General features: G+C 41.5%; 1 protein-coding gene across 2 annotated transcripts in view; it reads left to right on the top strand.

Annotated features, from left to right (window-relative positions):
* The window catches only part of LOC125460816 (tryptophan 5-hydroxylase 2-like), a 43,080-nt gene that overhangs the window by 12,814 nt on the left and 12,767 nt on the right, over positions 1–17,499 (top strand). For both annotated transcript variants that reach the window (XM_048548821.2, XM_048548820.2), the window contains exons 4-10: positions 889–989; positions 2,976–3,043; positions 5,406–5,602; positions 5,706–5,841; positions 8,340–8,466; positions 14,418–14,513; positions 14,609–14,742. In XM_048548821.2, coding sequence (XP_048404778.1) covers positions 889–989; positions 2,976–3,043; positions 5,406–5,602; positions 5,706–5,841; positions 8,340–8,466; positions 14,418–14,513; positions 14,609–14,742 — 859 coding nt within the window. The remainder of the gene's footprint in view (positions 1–888; positions 990–2,975; positions 3,044–5,405; positions 5,603–5,705; positions 5,842–8,339; positions 8,467–14,417; positions 14,514–14,608; positions 14,743–17,499) is intronic.

The following is a 17,499-nucleotide window of genomic DNA, read 5'->3' as shown; positions in this document are numbered from 1 at the left end:
AACTTTAAAGTGGTCATTATGACAAGCTCCTTCATTTTGTCACCCAAACTTAATGTAGCAATGAGCCCACTTCAACAAAGAGGAAACTGTCCAGTCATTGTTTAGCTATCAGTCCTTCTTGGGCCATGCTGACCAATACAATTATTATGCAAATTCTATTAGCGTACAAATACTATGTGAGATATACACACACATTACATTATGGCATTGTCCTTACCATGTAGTTATAATCAATATTGTGAAAGAACATACCATTCTAACAAATTTGCAAGATGTAAAAGATTGATTGATTGTTCTTCTGTAAAGAAAGCCACTTTACAAAAGGGACTATAGGAATAAATTTATGTAAATCCCAGAAAGGGATAACAACCTGCCCAGAAACTCAATGGTCAGATGTTTTCAGACTTTATTTGGTATGAATGAATATCTGAGATGGGCCACTCTTGAACCAAGGCTGTAATGAGATCAGGAACTGAGCAGTCGTGGAAGTGCCCAAACTGGCATCACTGAGGAGGTTATTGCTGACTAAGTGCTACTTGATAGCACTGTTGATGACATCCTACTCTCAATCATGTCCAAATGATATCTCCGCATAATCAAGTAACATGCTTTCCAGACATTTTGGAAGCAGAAAGATGCAGTTTGAAGAAGACCTTTCAAGTAGCTTATGATGCCCAATATACAAAGGGGAGAGCCTCCTGTGACCTCAGACCAGGAACTGTAGAGAAATTGTGAACCCAGCATTACTTTGGGATTACTAATTCATAGATTTTCAGGTCCAATCCTGGGAAAATTATCCCATTTTAGAAAATTACTCTGTTCATTTTAATTATGTAGCATGTAGAATTGGCTGATGGTTGATCTGTGTTTGTACTTTTAAATGTGTAGATTGGGATGACATCCCTTGGTTTCCAAGAAAGATTTCTGAACTGGATAAAAGTTCCCAAAGAGTCCTGATGTATGGATCAGATCTTGATGCAGATCACCCAGTGAGTACCAAAAATGAGTCTACATTTAAACAGCAATATGGAGAATGGAGTTGCCACTAATCTCAGGCTAGCCTTTGTGATAGCATTGATAAAAATGCAATTCTGTATTGTGCAATTAAATGCAATTGTGTCCAAAATCGTAAAGATTAACAGAATAAGTCTAGTTAATCTTTTATAATTAGCTTAGCTCAGTTAGAAAACAAAAATCTACCCCACCTTGATTCCAATGAGCAGTATTCCTGTGATTATTTAATGGAGTAGAATTTTGGAAGCCTTGACTAGTAACCTGCTCGAATGTGAATTTAAACAGTCCCATGCCAGATGGGGAATTTAATCTTAACGAATTAAATAAATTTGGAACAAACTGACACTAGTATTGGTGCCCATGAAATGATCAGATCACAGTCAAAACCCAACAGATGTCTTTTAGGGAAGGACATTGCTGTCCTGGCCTGGTCTAGCTTAAGTGTGACTCCAGACCCGTAAACAACATAGCAGAACCTAACTACCCTCTCAGCCTAACAAAACTCTCAGTTGTCACCTCAAACTTCTTAAGGCCTGTTGGGGTTGGACAATAAATACTGACTTTGACAGTCAGGACCAAATTCCCTGCAGAATTTTAAAAATTAGCTTTTGCAAAAAAAAAATTCTTTGGCTATGATCGGTACAAATTGCCGTGAAGGTGTTAAGATTCAGAGGTCTTGCCTACCTCTCCAGGTCAACAATGCAAGGGAGGCAGAATGTTGTCAGAATATCACTGAACAAGTAACATAGAAGTCACACTCTGGGACATGGAAAGTAATATTGGTATGAATTAAATATAAAATTAAAGCTGCAATATAAAGCTACTCTCCAAATTTGTGACCATAACATTGCTTACTGTAAAAATCCCTGGTTCACTCTTGTTGCAGAGGGAAGGAGATCAGTCATCCTTCTCTGGTCTGGCCCATGTGTGACTCTGCTTGCATATCATTACGGGTGTCTCATCTCTCTGAATAGACTCAGCAGAAATCACTTCAGGGAAAGTTAAAGATGTCAATAATTGTGGTCTTATCAGTGATGCTCACATTTCATGAAGGGAAGGAAAGAAAACAAAAGGATAAAATTGATGTGATGAATGCAGGCTTCTAAAGACGAAGAGAAAATTAACTTTAAAACATAAATGTCCTCCAATCTTTTCAGAACTGTGCAGGGGTACAGGGAAAGAGCAGGGAATGGGAACTAATCAGCAATTCTTTGTATGATTCTATGAGAGATCATACAACAGGTAGAATTTCAATAGGTGTTTTCCAAACTCACTGTAATTTTGGTGAACGATCACTAGATTTTACAGAATTTCTACCAAGCTTTCATTGATATTTTGGGTGAGAGATCTGGAACCCCTGTGGACATTGCATCTCAAACGCCTCATAATATAAACAAAATCAAGAGTCAATTCACAGTAATTTTTCTGATTTTGTTCTATTGTGAGGGGAGGGACTCGCCTGTCATTTGAGCATGAGCTACTCATAAGCTTCTGATCATTCAAATAATCGGTTTTAAAAAGAAGTTCCAAAGGTGCTCCAGTTGTAAGTATCGTGTTCAATTATGAGTGTACCTAAACATGAAGCTCAAATATACTTGGGAAGCACAGGAAAATTATAAAGTTTCAGAGAAATTATGCAACAAAAATACTTTTATAGCTTAAAAAATTTAAATCTGTGATACTTCTGTTTTCTGTTGCTACATTGCTATGTTCCATGTGATCTGGACTTTCTCCATGAAGCAGTTAATGCATGAGCAATTGAAAATGTTTTCAGTGTGTAAAATAAATTTGCGCTCTGTTTTCTTTAGCATAGGCATGCTATCTGCTCTGACAACAATTCAATGTTGTACAATAATCTTTTAAAATACCTTTGTCTTAGATTGCATTTACACTTTAACAGCACTGTCAGTGCAAAACAGTTTAGGGTTGCTATTTCACAGGTGTAATCTCCCTCTTCTCAGGGCTTTAAAGATGATGTGTACCGAAGTCGAAGGAAGTACTTTGTGGATGTTGCCATGAATTACAAAATGTACGTGTTGCCAGGTAACAAGAGAATTTCTGCCATAAAAATTCTGTGAATTGGGTTGTTTCCAATAAGCCATGATTTTTTTGTAGCCATTACTGCCTTAAAGCTCATTTCATGTATTACTAGCTTTACCATCGTAAGCTGTAAGCCTGCTACAAAAGCATTACCCTATTGGTCTACAATCAATAGGTTTCTTACAAGGAAAGCTCCACAAATCTGATTTCAGGAAATTAGTGTTAATTGTTACACTGCAGTTGATAAGATGCATTGAGCAGAGATGGGAGAAAGCTTGATATTGGATAATGGGCGAGCAGAGAGTCATTCAACTCTCAAATTCTAAGTACATCACTTTGCTTTCCACCTCGAGTTGCCCAGCTTCCTTTTTGTTGTTGCGTGAAATGTGTAAGAATTTCTATCATTACGGATGGATGATGTGTTCATGAGGGCATGCTAGCTCACCCCTCCATTTCCTGCACTTTAACACTGAATGTGTTATTGCAAATAAGTAAATAATCATGCCCTTTGTTGCTGCAGCTCTTTCAATCCCAATACCAGAACTCAGAAACTCCGTCTCCATGAGAAGAGACAGTCTAATTTGATTTTCTCAGGGCAATGAGTCAGAGAGATATACAGCATGGAAACAAACCCTTTGGTCCAAATCATCCGTGCCAACCAGCTATCCTAGATAAATGTAGTCCCATTTGCCAGCATTTGGCCCATATCCCTCTAAAGCCTTCCTATTCATAAACCCATCCAGATGCCTTTTAAACGTTGTAATTGTACCAGCCTCCACCACATCCTCTGGCAGCTCATTCCATGCATGCACCATCCCCAGTGTAAAAACAAAAGTTGCTCCTTAGGTCCATTTCAAATCTTTTCCCCCCTCATCTTAAACCTATGGCCTCTATAGTTTTAGACTCCCCAAACAGGGGAAAAGACCTTGTCTATTTAACTTTATCTATACGCCTCATGATTTTATAAACCCGTCAAGCTTGCGCATCCCTGGACACTACAGGGCAATTTACCTAATGGTTAATGAATCACTTAATTAAGATATATGAGAGCCATTCTGATGTGGGAGAATAGCCCTAAAATAATCAGGTGGCTGTTGATGTAACAACAGAGGATATATGTGGAATGAGAATGAAACATCTGTGCGAAAACCCTGAATGTACACAGGGAAATCTTTGCCAGGCGTGTAACAATCAAAATACCTACAGAATTCAAAAGGGTATAATTTTAATTTTGTGCACCCTGTCTGGGCAGAATTGAAGGCCCTGTTGACTGACCTAAAAGGGTTGCTTCAGCACCCTACATTTTACCCAATGAGATCCTTGGACTTTCCTTGCAGCTTCTCTCTGTTATTAGCAAGTTGAAAATAATTAGTCCTTGGCAATAGTTCCTGTATGTGGCAGAATCAATACATTTTGGAAGCCAGCCAGTAATCCACATAGAACCTGTATCGCTTTAATTGTCAAATAGTGAAAACATCATGTGCACCCTGCTGGGAAATATGCATACCGTGCAGCGTTTTCATGGGGGGCTCATTTATCGTTTGATCATTTATGGAAAACAAAAACTGGTCCTCCTTAAGTCTTGGGTTTGCTTGTCATACTTAGTGATACCGTGTACCTGACTAAGCAGAGCTATCTGACCAATGGCCGGTGGGAATTTGAAAATGTCTCTGCAACTTTGCAGTATTTGCTTTATCTTGTGTCTAAGCCAATATTGTAACCTACACATTGACATACTGTTCTGGAGTCTCTCTGAAATGTGGGTGTCTGCACAGTCACTGTCCCCTGACAACAATGTGCTCCTTTTCAGTTACCCAGTGGCATGCCTTCAGTTATATCTGTGCACAGTAGGTTACCAAATATTGGTCTGTAGTGTTGTGTCTGAGATCTCTCTCGGACAGGTGTTTCAGTCAAGTGAACAGTACATAAATCCCATATATCACAGAATCTTAATGTTGGCATTGTTATGCCTTTTACTAAATCCGGAACTTTCCATCATTTTCACACTTCAATTTTGTTTTCCGCGTCCTATTGTTGGTTTGAAAGTGCAGCAGTTTATGTCGATGCGTCAGTTTAAAGGTTTCAGGATGGAGTAAACTTTACCGAAGTATGAGGACTGACTTTATTCCAGCAGTATTAAAGCCTGCAGACAGCTGATTCCCAAACTGCGCAACGTCTTTTTAAAGGCCGATTAACGGGTGAGATGTGGGTCACCACAGAAGTATTTAACAATCAGTTGACTGTGTTTAAAACAAAAAACTTAACTTAATATTCCGAATAATCAGACGGTGAAAGATTGCAGCAGAAATTAATCTCATTGTTCAATAATGTAACCTGTTGCTGCTCTCTAGTGGCCAACCCATTCCCAGAGTGGAGTACACTGAAGAAGAAATTAAGACCTGGGGAACGGTGTTCCGAGAGTTGACAAAACTTTACCCAACTCACGCATGTCGAGAGTACCTTAAAAACTTCCCTCTTCTGACAAAGCATTGCGGCTACAGAGAGGATAACATCCCCCAACTGGAAGACGTCTCTGTGTTTTTGAAAGGTATTTGAGATGACGACCATTGCACACTAAAATGCCTTTTGTTTTCCCTCCTCCATAAAGAGAGAGTGAATTCAAGTGAAAATGCGTTTGCTTCGTGTTTCAGAACGATCAGGGTTTGTGGTCCGACCGGTGGCTGGATATTTGTCCCCTCGGGATTTTTTAGCTGGCTTGGCTTTTCGAGTTTTCCATTGCACTCAGTACGTGCGTCACAGTTCGGATCCTTTTTACACACCAGAACCGTAAGTTTCTGTTTCCCAGACTCAAGCCTCTCTCTTTGGTCATTCTAAAACTTACCTGCAATTTAATTTGTAGCTATTTTATGAATTAATACGTTTCAGTCATTTTCCAATGAAAACATGTAGTAAACTATAAATATTACTGCAATGCATCATCAATTTTGCAAATACTAAGTATTCGATATAATAAGGTGTAGAGCTAGATGAACACAGCAAGCCAAACAGCATCAGAGGAGCAGGAAAGCTGACGTTTCGGCTCTGGACCCTTCTTCAGAAAGTCTCTCCCAGCATCAGCAGTTCCTACTATCTCTTAAGTATTCGTTAGTTTGATTCTGATTTAACACGCATATGGAATTTTACAACTACACGTTCGTTTGTAACCTTAACTTGTCTTTATCTGATATTCCGAGGCCGGTCCTGTATCTATTGCTGAAGAAATGATTTTTTTCTGGTATTTGTTCCACTTCCTGCAGACAGCTGATCAGATTCTGCTCATTATTATATTGCCCTCAAAGAGCTGTACGTCTATTCATGGGGGAAACAAGTTCCTATTGGAGGAACAGAAATATCAGTCTTACCCTAGAGACCAGTATCATCTGATTTCCAGCTGCACTTCTAAATCAAGGACTAATATTAAATCATGGGTTACGATTGGAGGATTGATAAAAAGTGTTTTAACGTCGCACAATGTATGGCAAATGCTCCCAGATCCCTCCTTTGGGGACTTTCACTTGACTTCCTTGGAGTTAGGTTCTGTCCTGGTGTTGGATTTACAACTGGTAGTTGTAGGACAGATCATTTGATACCAGCACTGCAATAAAGTAGTAACGTAAAGCAACATAATCCTATGTTGATGATAAAATAAATACATAGTTTTATTTCTGAAGAAGAGTCCTGACTCAAAATGTCAACTTTCCTGCTCTTCTGATGCTGCCTGGCCTGCTGTGTTCCTCCACTCCACACTGTGTTATCCCTACTTTTGAACCTTTTAATATAAGAACCCCTTGATTAGGGGGATAAGCAGTTGCTGTGCACTTCACATATCTCTCACTTTCTAGGGAGTTCATTGTCTAAATAAGCCTCTGGGAGGTTTTAAAGAGTGAGCTGGAGTGACAGACCTTTATGTTTATTCCCTCCATTTAGTCCTCAGCTGCAGGCCTTGGTTGGATGCCTCTGCCTGAGAGCACAGACGTAACAGTTGGTCTCCTAAGGTACAAAGGAGTCTGCCATTCCTGACCATTCTTGATTGTTGCAGGACTGAATCCAATAAGCCAAGCTTTCTTACAGAGAGTACTGCTGTACAGTGGTATTGTCCCTACCTCTGGATCAAGGGACAAGGGTTCAAGTCCCACCTGCTCCAGATGTGCATCGTAAAATCTCAGAATAGGTTGAGTAGACAGTATCTAAAGATAGTAGAAAGTGGGTCAGCAGTGTGGAATTCCATGCGGTGAGTCAAACTTGCAGTAACTATATCCTCTGAAGTGCAAATGTGCAGTCTGAGGGAGGTGCCATTTCTGTATAAACTCAGTCTGTTCATGGTGTGCAACTTATGTTTCCTGCACACTGCCATTGCATTGTGATTGTACCACTGCACAGAATTATGATCTGTTATATGGTATACTATAGTCTTTTGTTGGTTATACAATGGACTGCCATTTGTTGGAGCAAAATTGTTAAAGAATGCATAGCAGTAAATTTGTTGGTGCTAACACCTATATCAATTTTGACTTTCAAACCTTCACCCTCAAAACAGATATCCAATGACCATTTTATTTATCTGTTGGCTTGACCAGTACTCTCCTTTCCCTGTCACCAATTCACCATCACCACTCGACTTGGCAAAGGGACCCTGGTAGACAGCTGTATGTTTATTAGTTTAACACGAGGATCATGGTGCACCATTCTGTCCACATAGTCCTGATGGGTCGGTGGTCAAATTCCTGTGATTTGTCGAATTGTAATTACTAGAACCACCTGACTTGCAGCGGTCTTCTTCCATTTTTGTAGGCTGTGATTGACAGTCTCGCTGTTTTGCTATTGAGGACTTCATGGATTATACAATGCTTAGCACCTACTCCTGACCATGTTGCTACAGGATTTTTGACTAGAATGTGGGTGCTCCCAACAGTTTTGTTCAAAGGATGGTTAGAGCATGCAAACCTCTCCTCCACATCAATTGGCGGTCTTCTGAGTTTCCTATGTGCTTCTGAAGCATTCCTGTTTCCAATGGATCAAAAGATGAAGCGTGCCCCAAAGGGGCAGTGTTTTAAGCTGCCGTGTCTTTTGGTCATCTCCCCATTAAAATTATTGTACAGGGAATAAAACTAACATAAATAATGGTGTTACATTTATAAAATTGTAGTTGAACAATTTTTAAAACTTTCTTGATATGTCTATGTACAGTGTATAATTGTGCACATATATCTGGTGGGGCCTACATATATATTTATTTAGCTATTATACCTTTTCAAAGTAATTCTCTTTTCAAATATATTTTTCAGTGATACATGTCATGAACTGCTTGGACATGTGCCTCTTCTGGCAGAACCAAGTTTTGCAGAGTTTTCACAAGAGCTTGGCCTTGTCTCTCTCGCTGCAACGGATGAAGATGTTCACAAGTTAGCCACTGTAAGTTACCTATGGTCTAATTCACCCAAACATTTTGGGGTGCGGAGCCCATATCATCCAAAGCTTATTGCCCTCACTTTCCCAAGACCAAGCTTTATTGCCAGTTCAGCTGCATTCATTGAGGTCGTGTGACTTTCATTTATCCGTATCGAATTGTGTGGATTGGAATTTGTCCTGTTTTGCATTGTGATCTTGCTTCTATCCCAGTGCCAACTCTCCTTTATTCATTGCTGCCCTACCAAGGGCCACCACTACTCAGGGAAATAAGATCAAATTCATTCCACAGATTTGGAAACAAGATCAGCAATGTAGCTACATGCAAATGAAGTACAGGGAGTGACAGATGAACAAAAATGCCTTAAGTTTGTATTGAGTATCCAGGGTTTACAGCCTGAGACTTGGAGTAGATGAACGTGGCCTCAATAGATCTATTGGAGGAAACTTGTGCCTCATTCAAATCCTGGTATTAGGATTTCAACAATTTGACGACAATATTTGGGTCAGTGGAACAATAACAATATAGAACTTGGTGATGTCAACACACATGAAAAAGAACAGATATAAATTTACGTAATATTTAATAAAATCTTAAAGTCTAGCCTGGAAACCATTTTGGATTTGGATTGATTGAAGCCAAACAATATGATCATTTCTATAACATGAAAGGCTGTGTTTTTCTTTTCTGTTAATCTTCCTTTTACACTTCAGATTTTTGTGGGCTACTACCACATCTACTAATCACTCCTTGCCATTTCTGACCAAGTGAAAGACTTTTGCCAATGAGTTATCGTGAGGTGACCTCCATTTAGTTAAGGCTGACTTTTCCCCATCCCCATGCCCAGTGAGATTGGCGGCTTGTATGAAAAGTTCATCTAATTTTTATCTCTTATACATTCATGGAATGTGAGTATTGGTTACAAGGCCAGCATTTATTGCCTATATCTAATTGCCTTTGAGAAGGAAGTGATGAGCAGCCTTCTTCAACCACTCTTGTTTATCTGTTGTATGTACTGTTGAGGAGGGAATTCTGAGATTTTATCTCTGTGCAGTGAAGGGACGAAAAGTTGTATTGTTGCAAGTCAGGATAACTTGTTCCTATGTGTTCTAGGTGGTAGAGTTTGCAGGTTTGGAAGTGTTATGATCCCAGTTGGTGTTATTACCAGATAAGTCAGATCCCACACAGGAACATAGCTTGGCATATCATATTTTTATTTATTTTGGCTTAAACAAAATGGTCTTTTGCTAAAACTTAAGCACCCAATGCTGCAGGTTTAGCTTTAACATTAAAACACAACTTCATTAGAAAAGAAACAAAGATAAAATAGAATAAATAAAACTGTCTACTTACACTATAAGTTCAAAGATTTTTAAAAATCTCAGAAAAAGTATAATCCAATTAATTCCAAAGCATTCCTTTATAAATTGAAATGAACAAAACTGTTTTTCTACAGTACCCAACATACCATTAGTACAATATCCAAAACATCACTCATATACTCACACTTGCATTCCTGTATTTAACACCTTGATAGGTTTAAATCACTTGTGACTGCAACATTAAGATTAGAATTGCGGAGAGCTTCTTTCAAGCTGGGTAGTTGATGAGTACACTAACTTTGAAAAGGTAGTCAAACAGTGCCACATATTTGTATCTGATGAAGGGTCTAGGCCCAGAACATCAGCTTTTGTGCTCCTGAGATGCTGCTGGGCCTGCTGTGTTCATCTAGCTTCATACTTTATTATCTTGGATTCTCCAGCATCTGCAGTTCCCATTATCAGTGCCACATATTTGATTTGTTTCCAGATTTGAAATGGGCTTGTTTCTTGAATGGATTGCATTTATTGAAGTTTGTAAGATCTGTTTTAACATGAATTTTAGGTTCAACTTAGATGTGTGGCTGTGTGATGTCTTTGAAGTAAAATCTCACATTTCTTCTTGTAACACCTTCTGACTTATGTACTAACTAAATCTCCACTAATTACCATTTGTCTGAATGAACACTTCTCTATATCTTTATCTGCGATCCCTTGATCAGCTGGGTTCGTTCTTGGCCTGAGACCTACTGCTATAGTTATGTTTATTGCTTTTTGAGAAGACTTCTCTCTCTTTTGAGCTGTTTGATACTACTGGATCTTTAGCCTTGGATGTGATCTTTTTGGGTAGAATGGGAAGTAGTATTCTTGCTTGCTTCCCATTAACAGTGCTGATGGTTCTAGTCCACCTTGTAATGGTGTAGTTTGGTAGCTTTGAGAGTGTGATCTGGAAATCTTCATTTTTCTTCAACAATGCCTTGCTTCAATGAGGATGTCTTATGAAACTTGCAAGATGTACAAAGGGTTGCCAAGCGGAATATGAGTTGCTGTTCCTGCAACCTTCGGGTGGCATCATCGTGGCACTGCAGGAGGCCCATGATGAACATGTCGTCTAAGGAATGGAAGGGGGAGTTAAAATGGTTCGCAACTGGGAGGGGCAGTTGTTTATTGCGAACCGAGTGGAGGTGTTCTGCAAAGCCTCTGCTTGGTTTCTCCAATGTAGAGGAAGCCACAATGGATACAATGTTCTACATTGGCAGATGTGCAGGTGAACATCTGTTTAATATGGAAAGTCATCTTGGGGCCTGGTGTGGGGGCAAGTGCAGCACTTCCTGCGGTTGCAGGGGAAGGTGCTGGGTGTGGTGGGGTTGGAAGGGAGTGTAGAGCAGACAAGGGAGTCACGGAGAGAGTGGTCTCTCCAGAGGGCAGACAAGGGTGGGGATGGAAAAATGGCTTGGGTGGTGGGGTTGAATTGTAGATGGCGGAAGTGTCGGAGGATGATGCGTTGGGGAAGCGAGGTTGGTGGCGTGGTGTGTGAGAACGAGGGGGATCCTCTTGGGGCGGTTGTGGCGGGGGCGGGGTGTGAGGGATGTGTTGCGGGAAATGTGGGAGACACAGTCAAGGGCGTTCTTGACCTGCGAGGGGTGGGGAAGTTGCGGTCCTTGAAGAACGCGGACATCTGGGATGTGCGGGAGTGGAATGCCTCATCGTGGGAGCAGATGCGACGGAGGCGAAGGAATAGGGGATGGAATTTTTGCAGGGGGGTGGGTGGGAGGAGGTGTATTCTGGGTAGCTGTGGGAGTAGGTGGGCTTGAAGTGGACATCAGTTTCTAGCTGGTTGCCTGAGATGGAGACTGAGAGGTCCAGGAAGGCGAGGGATGTGTTGGAGATGGCCCAGGTGAACTGAAGGTTAGGGTGGAAGGTGTTGGTAAAGTGGATGAACTGCTCGAGCTCCTCTTGGGAGCAAGAGGCGGCCCCGATACAGTCATCAATGTAACGGAGGAAGAGGTGGGGTTTGGGGCCGGTGTAGGTGCGGAAGAGGGACTGTTCCACATAACCTACAAAGAGGCAGGCATAGCTTGGGCCCATGTGGGTGCCTGTGGCCACCCCCTTTGCCTGTAGGAAATGGGAGGAATCGAAAGAGAAGTTGTTGAGGGTGAGGACGAGTTCAGCTAGGCGGATGAGGGTGTTGGTGGAGGGGGACTGGTTGGGCCTGCGGGACAGGAAGAAGCAGAGACCCTTAAGGCCATCTGCATGAGGAATGCAGATGTATAGGGACTGGGCGTCCATGATGAAAATGAGGTGTTGGGGGCCAGGGAATTGGAAGTTCTGGAGGAGGTGGAGGGCGTGGGTGGTGTCACGGACGTAGGTGGGGAGTTCCTGGACCAAGGGGGAGAGAATGGAGTCCAGATAGGTGGAGATGAGTTCGGTGGGGCAGGAGCAGGCGGAGACAATAGGTCGGCCAGGGCAGGCGAGTTTGTGGATTTTGGGAAGGAGATAGAAGCGGGTGGTGCGGGGTTGGGGAACAATGAGGTTGGAGGCTGTGGGTGGGAGGTCACCTGAGGAGATGAGGTTGTGGATGGTTTGGGAGATGATGGTTTGGTGCTCGGGGATGGGGTCATGATCAGGGGGCGATAGGAGGTGGTGTCGGAGAGTTGGCGTCTGGCCTCAGCGATGTAGAGGTCAGTGCGCCATACTACCACTGCGCCTCCCTTGTCTGCGGGTTTGATGGTGAGGTTGGGGTTGGAGCGGAGGGAGCGGAGCGCTGCCCGTTCTGCAGGGGAGAGGTTGGAGTGGGTGAGAGGGGTGGAGATGTTGAGGTGGTTAATGTCTCGACAGCAGTTGGAGATGAAGAGGTTGAGGGAGGGTAGGAGGCCTGGGGGTGGTGTCCAGGAGGAGGACTTGTGTTGGAGGCTGGTGAAGGGGTCAGTGGAGGGAGGGTTAGGCTCCCGGTTTAGGAAGTAAGTGTGGAGGCGAAGGTGGTGGAAAAACTGCTCGATGTCCAAACGTGACTGGTATTCGTTGATGTGTGGGTGGAGGGGGACAGAAGTGAACCCGTTGCTTAGGACTGACTGTCTGTCCTCAGTCCGTGGGAGGTCTGGGGGGGATGGTGAAGATGTGGCAGGGCTCGGTGTGGCTGATTTCTCTGGGGTTGCTGGCTGTGGAGGCTGTGGGCGGAGTGATGAGGTTGTCAGCTATGGGTGGGGTTCTGTCGGTGGTGGGCGGAGTCCTGCTGTCTTCGGTGGTGGGCGGAGTTCCGTCAGTGGTGGGCAGAGTGCCGCTGTCTTTGGTGGGCGGAGTTCCGTCGGCACCAGCAGTGGGTGGGGTTCTGTCGGCAGTGGGCGGTGCGGCGTCAGCGGTGGGAGGAGTGGGGTGAGCGGCAGCAGCAGCGGTGAGGGTGATGTATGTGGAGTTAGTTCTGGAAGTGGAGGCGGTGACTGCAGTAGCGGTAGCCCAGCTCGTCCCCGCCTCCCTAACCTGTTCTTCCTCTCACCTATCCCCGCCTCCCACCTCAAGCCGCACCTCCATCCCGCCTCCTTGACCTGGTCCGTCCTCCCCAGACTGACCTATCCCCTCCCCACCTATACTCTCCTCTCCATCTATCTTCTTTTCTCTCCATCTTCGGTCCGCCTCCCCCTCTCTCCCTATTTATTCCAGAACCCTCTTCCCATTCCCCTCTCTGATGAAGGGTCTGGGCCCGAAACGTCAGCTTTTGTGCTCCTGAGATGCTGCTCGGCCTGCTGTGTTCATCCAGCTACACACTTTGTTATTTGAGATAAAGGGTTGCTTCTGTTCTGGTCTGTCTATGTCATATACCTTCCTAACAGCATCATAGGTGGCCCTATGCCACATGAACTGCAATGGTTCAAGATGTCAGCTCACCACCACCTTCTCAATAACAATAAATACTCACTCTGTCAGAGATGCCCGGCTCCTGTGAATATATGTAAAAACAAGTTGTAAGGAGGGATGTGAGACTAACTGAATTCCTTTTGGAAAAAGTTAATGCAGAGTTGATAGACCAAATGGCCTTTTTCTATACAGTGCAATTCTGTGATTCTGCGAACCATTATTAAGAATTCAAGTAAGATTATTGCATGCTGCTATTTTTAAGATCAATAATGAAAAATGCATTATAACTTTGAAAAGCCATGACTCAATAAATTAGTTTACAAGACAATCTCTTCATAATAGCATTTTTAATAGTTTTCTTGATAATCCTTGCCTATTAATAAACTGATGTGGTTAATTTAGGTCTGACTGCTCTGCATTTGCAAATTTGCTTGATTTTAAAAGAACTTGATAATTATCCTGGCTTCTGATCAACTGCTTCAGTTCAGGTGTTTCATAATTAGGCTGGTTGGTGACAGAGAATGTTGTTGCCACAGTTACTGTTACCTAGCAGTGGGATAGTGATGTACTTCACAATGTCCAGTTGCTTAAGTCGCAACAACAGCCTGCAGGTTAAACTATGTACTTCTCATGTTATGCAGTATATTAAGAAACAATCTAGTGAAGTACTCATTAGGTGGTTGATGGACTACTGAATGCAAGAGTAATTTTTTAATGGATTAAACAGGAATTATAAGCATTCACAGCAGTCTATATCATTGATGTGTCACCATGTCGTTCTGCAGTGCTACTTCTTCACAGTGGAGTTCGGGCTTTGTAAGCAAGATGGACAACTGCGAGCTTATGGCGCAGGACTTCTGTCTTCAATTGGAGAACTAAAGGCAAAGAATTGTTTTTAAATGTTTTCTCCCATTTCCAGTGAGATGTGCTTGCAGCTGATAATCAACTGACTTTTATTTGTAACTCTCTGTCACAGCACGCACTTTCGGACAAAGCAATAGTGAAACCCTTTGATCCAAAGACAACCTGCACACAGGAATGCCTCATCACCACCTTCCAGGAAGCTTATTTTTTGTCAGAAAGTTTTGAGGAGGCCAAAAACAAAATGAGGCAAGTCATTTTTTTATCGCCCTTATAAAATCTACAACTGACTAAGCGGCATCAATAGACAAATGCTCAACACCTGCATTTAATATGGTCTTTCCTTTGTTATATTAATAGGGTGATAAAATAAACTCATCAGTATTCATTAGATTAACAACAGCAGCAATATCAATAAAACCTGTTGAACATTGTCTGTTATCATAGACTCTAATGCTCATTGCTAGCAATTTTTGCTATTAATACAATTTGCCCACCAAAGGATTTGGGTGCTAACGTGGTATAAGGTAATCAGACTGAAAGCAATTACAACTGAAGTCTAAGAATATATTGGAGTGATGAACATGAAGTGAGTCAGCTGGATACATTTTATAGTTGCAATATCAGAATGATTAGATTCACCACTGCTTGAAAAATCTGTTTTATTCATCATGTAGTATGTGATTTCTTTGTAACTGATATGTGTTATTTGAAAATTATTTATGCTAACTGTATAATTTAGATGGCTGGCCTCAGTAAGTATGCATGATATAAATGGTTGGTACTGTAGTTCTGTCAATAAGTTTTAGCTAGCACCTCCTTAGTTTCTTGAATCTAATTGTTATTCTTAGGGATGTAACTTCACACAAAACAAGAATCTCTGAAGAGTCATACCAGACTTGAAATGTTAACTCTTTCTGTGTCCAGAGACATTGCCACACTTGCTGAGCTTTTCCAGCGCTTTCTGTGTTAGTTTCAAAAACCATTGCCCTTCATTTGTTTGCAACATGTTACACAATTGCAAACTTGGCTTGAAAGTTATTTGGCATGATCACAATGTGATTAAAAATGACATTGAAGATTGCCAAACATTTGTTGTGAAATCACAGTTTTATTTCATTTTCTGAAAACACAGTTTTCAGTGATGCTAGGCAAACCACAATTTGGTACAATTAGTGGACTCTTTTGAGTGGATGTCAAAAAAGAGATACTGTGAGAACACCCACAGAGCACTTCAAGGGCTGCCAATTATGACTGAAAAGGAAAAAGTTGTGAATATTAGAAATTCAGAATAGAAACCATAAACACAAAAAATACACTAAAATTAGCTGTTACTACTTTGTGTGGCTTTGAGAGAGTAAGCAATTTTGGGAATTATGACTGGGAGAGATACTTAATTGAGATATTTAATTGAAAGTTCATTTGTAGAATTCTATTTCTGCTTAATAGAACGGGGAGTACATTCTGTGTATCCAATTTGGTTATGTTTTGTTTTTTTTTGATTACTTTTCCCTTTTTTGTGAAGGGTTTGGATTGGAATTATATTTATAAGTATAGTGCTTGAAAGTAATGTGAGTTCATACAAATGTCAGAAAAGCTCAGACTGGTCTTGAAGATAAAACCAAACAAATCTGTTTGTTATAGTCTATAGCCTAATTTAAAAAAAACAGGAATGCGTATTATTACATCAGGTCCCATCACCTAAATGGCTCTGTATTTTTGGAGAACCGTGAGCCATATCCATTTTAAAATATCTCTAAAGGGAAGGGTGCAAGCTGGTTTTAATTATTGACAAAGCTACTGGTGAATAGTTGAACAGGAAGGAAGTTGTCGCCATTACTATCCTCCTGGATACAGAGAACAGGACAAAGTGAAACATTGGACAGTCAGATGTTGAACAAGAGACTGAGGTGTCCACAGGGACCCCACAGTGCAAAGCTAAATTTAAGGAAGTCAGTTTTTTTTTTGCAGTGAGAAATTGTAAATTAAGATACTGGCAAAATACAAGGAAGTCAGCCTATGTGAAGGACAGACAATATGGTTTGTTATTTTTCAAACAGTGAAAGTGTGATTTGAGTAAGTAAATGAAAGGTTGCTTGGCTGTTCCTATTTTTGTTTATTTGTTAACCTTTAAATTGCACAGTTTAATTATTTATTCTGACCTCCAAGCATTTCAGTTTATCTTCAGAATTGATTGGAAAATTTCACATGAAAATACTAGTGAAAGACACATGGCCAGATTTCGAGTCAGGAATAGCTCCAAAGCCAAACATGGCGAGCAGTTCCAGACTTTAGGATTCTCCTTCCATTCCTGACACCAGCAATTATCACTGTTGTATGATAAGGCTGCAGGTAGCACTCTTGAGCTAGTCAGTTCCATTCTAGTGTCAGGCATTTGCTACCCTCCCCCAATTTTCATAGGGTCAGGCCAGCTTCTCCTTGACTTGTGATTCATGGCTCCTCAGAAGTCATGAATCATGGTCTGGATTCAGGAACCTATTGAATGGTAAGTCCAATGTCTGACTCATGCTCACTTCTAAGATAGCATTTGACACAATTTGACATCAAAGCGCCCTGGCAACATGCCAGTCAATTGGAATTTGGGGAGAACTCTCCATTGCTTGGATTTATTCGGCGCACAGAGTAAGATGGTTGACATGGTTGGTCATCAGTCTCAGTCCTGGGACATTTCTGGAGGACTTCTTTTCTGGTAATGTCCAAGGCCCAAACATTATCAAATGCTTAATTAGTAACATTGCCTTTAGCATAAATTCAGAAGTGAGGCATGTTAGCTGATTATCGCAGTGTTCAATGCCATTCACACCTCCCCATATTCTGACTATATTTAACAAGATCTGAATAACATTTGGGCTCGGACTGAGAAATGGTAAGTAATATTTATACTACAGGATATGCCACTGATTAGAAGCTTAACTATACAAACCATATAAACACTGACTGCAAGAGCTGGGGTCTCTGCAGTGAATAACTGATTTGTTCACCATG

Source organism: Stegostoma tigrinum, chromosome 18 (assembly GCF_030684315.1).
Source record: "Stegostoma tigrinum isolate sSteTig4 chromosome 18, sSteTig4.hap1, whole genome shotgun sequence".
Taxonomy (NCBI): domain Eukaryota; kingdom Metazoa; phylum Chordata; class Chondrichthyes; order Orectolobiformes; family Stegostomatidae; genus Stegostoma; species Stegostoma tigrinum.
Note: the sequence above shows the minus strand (reverse complement) of the source record. Positions and strands in the feature narration are given on the sequence as shown.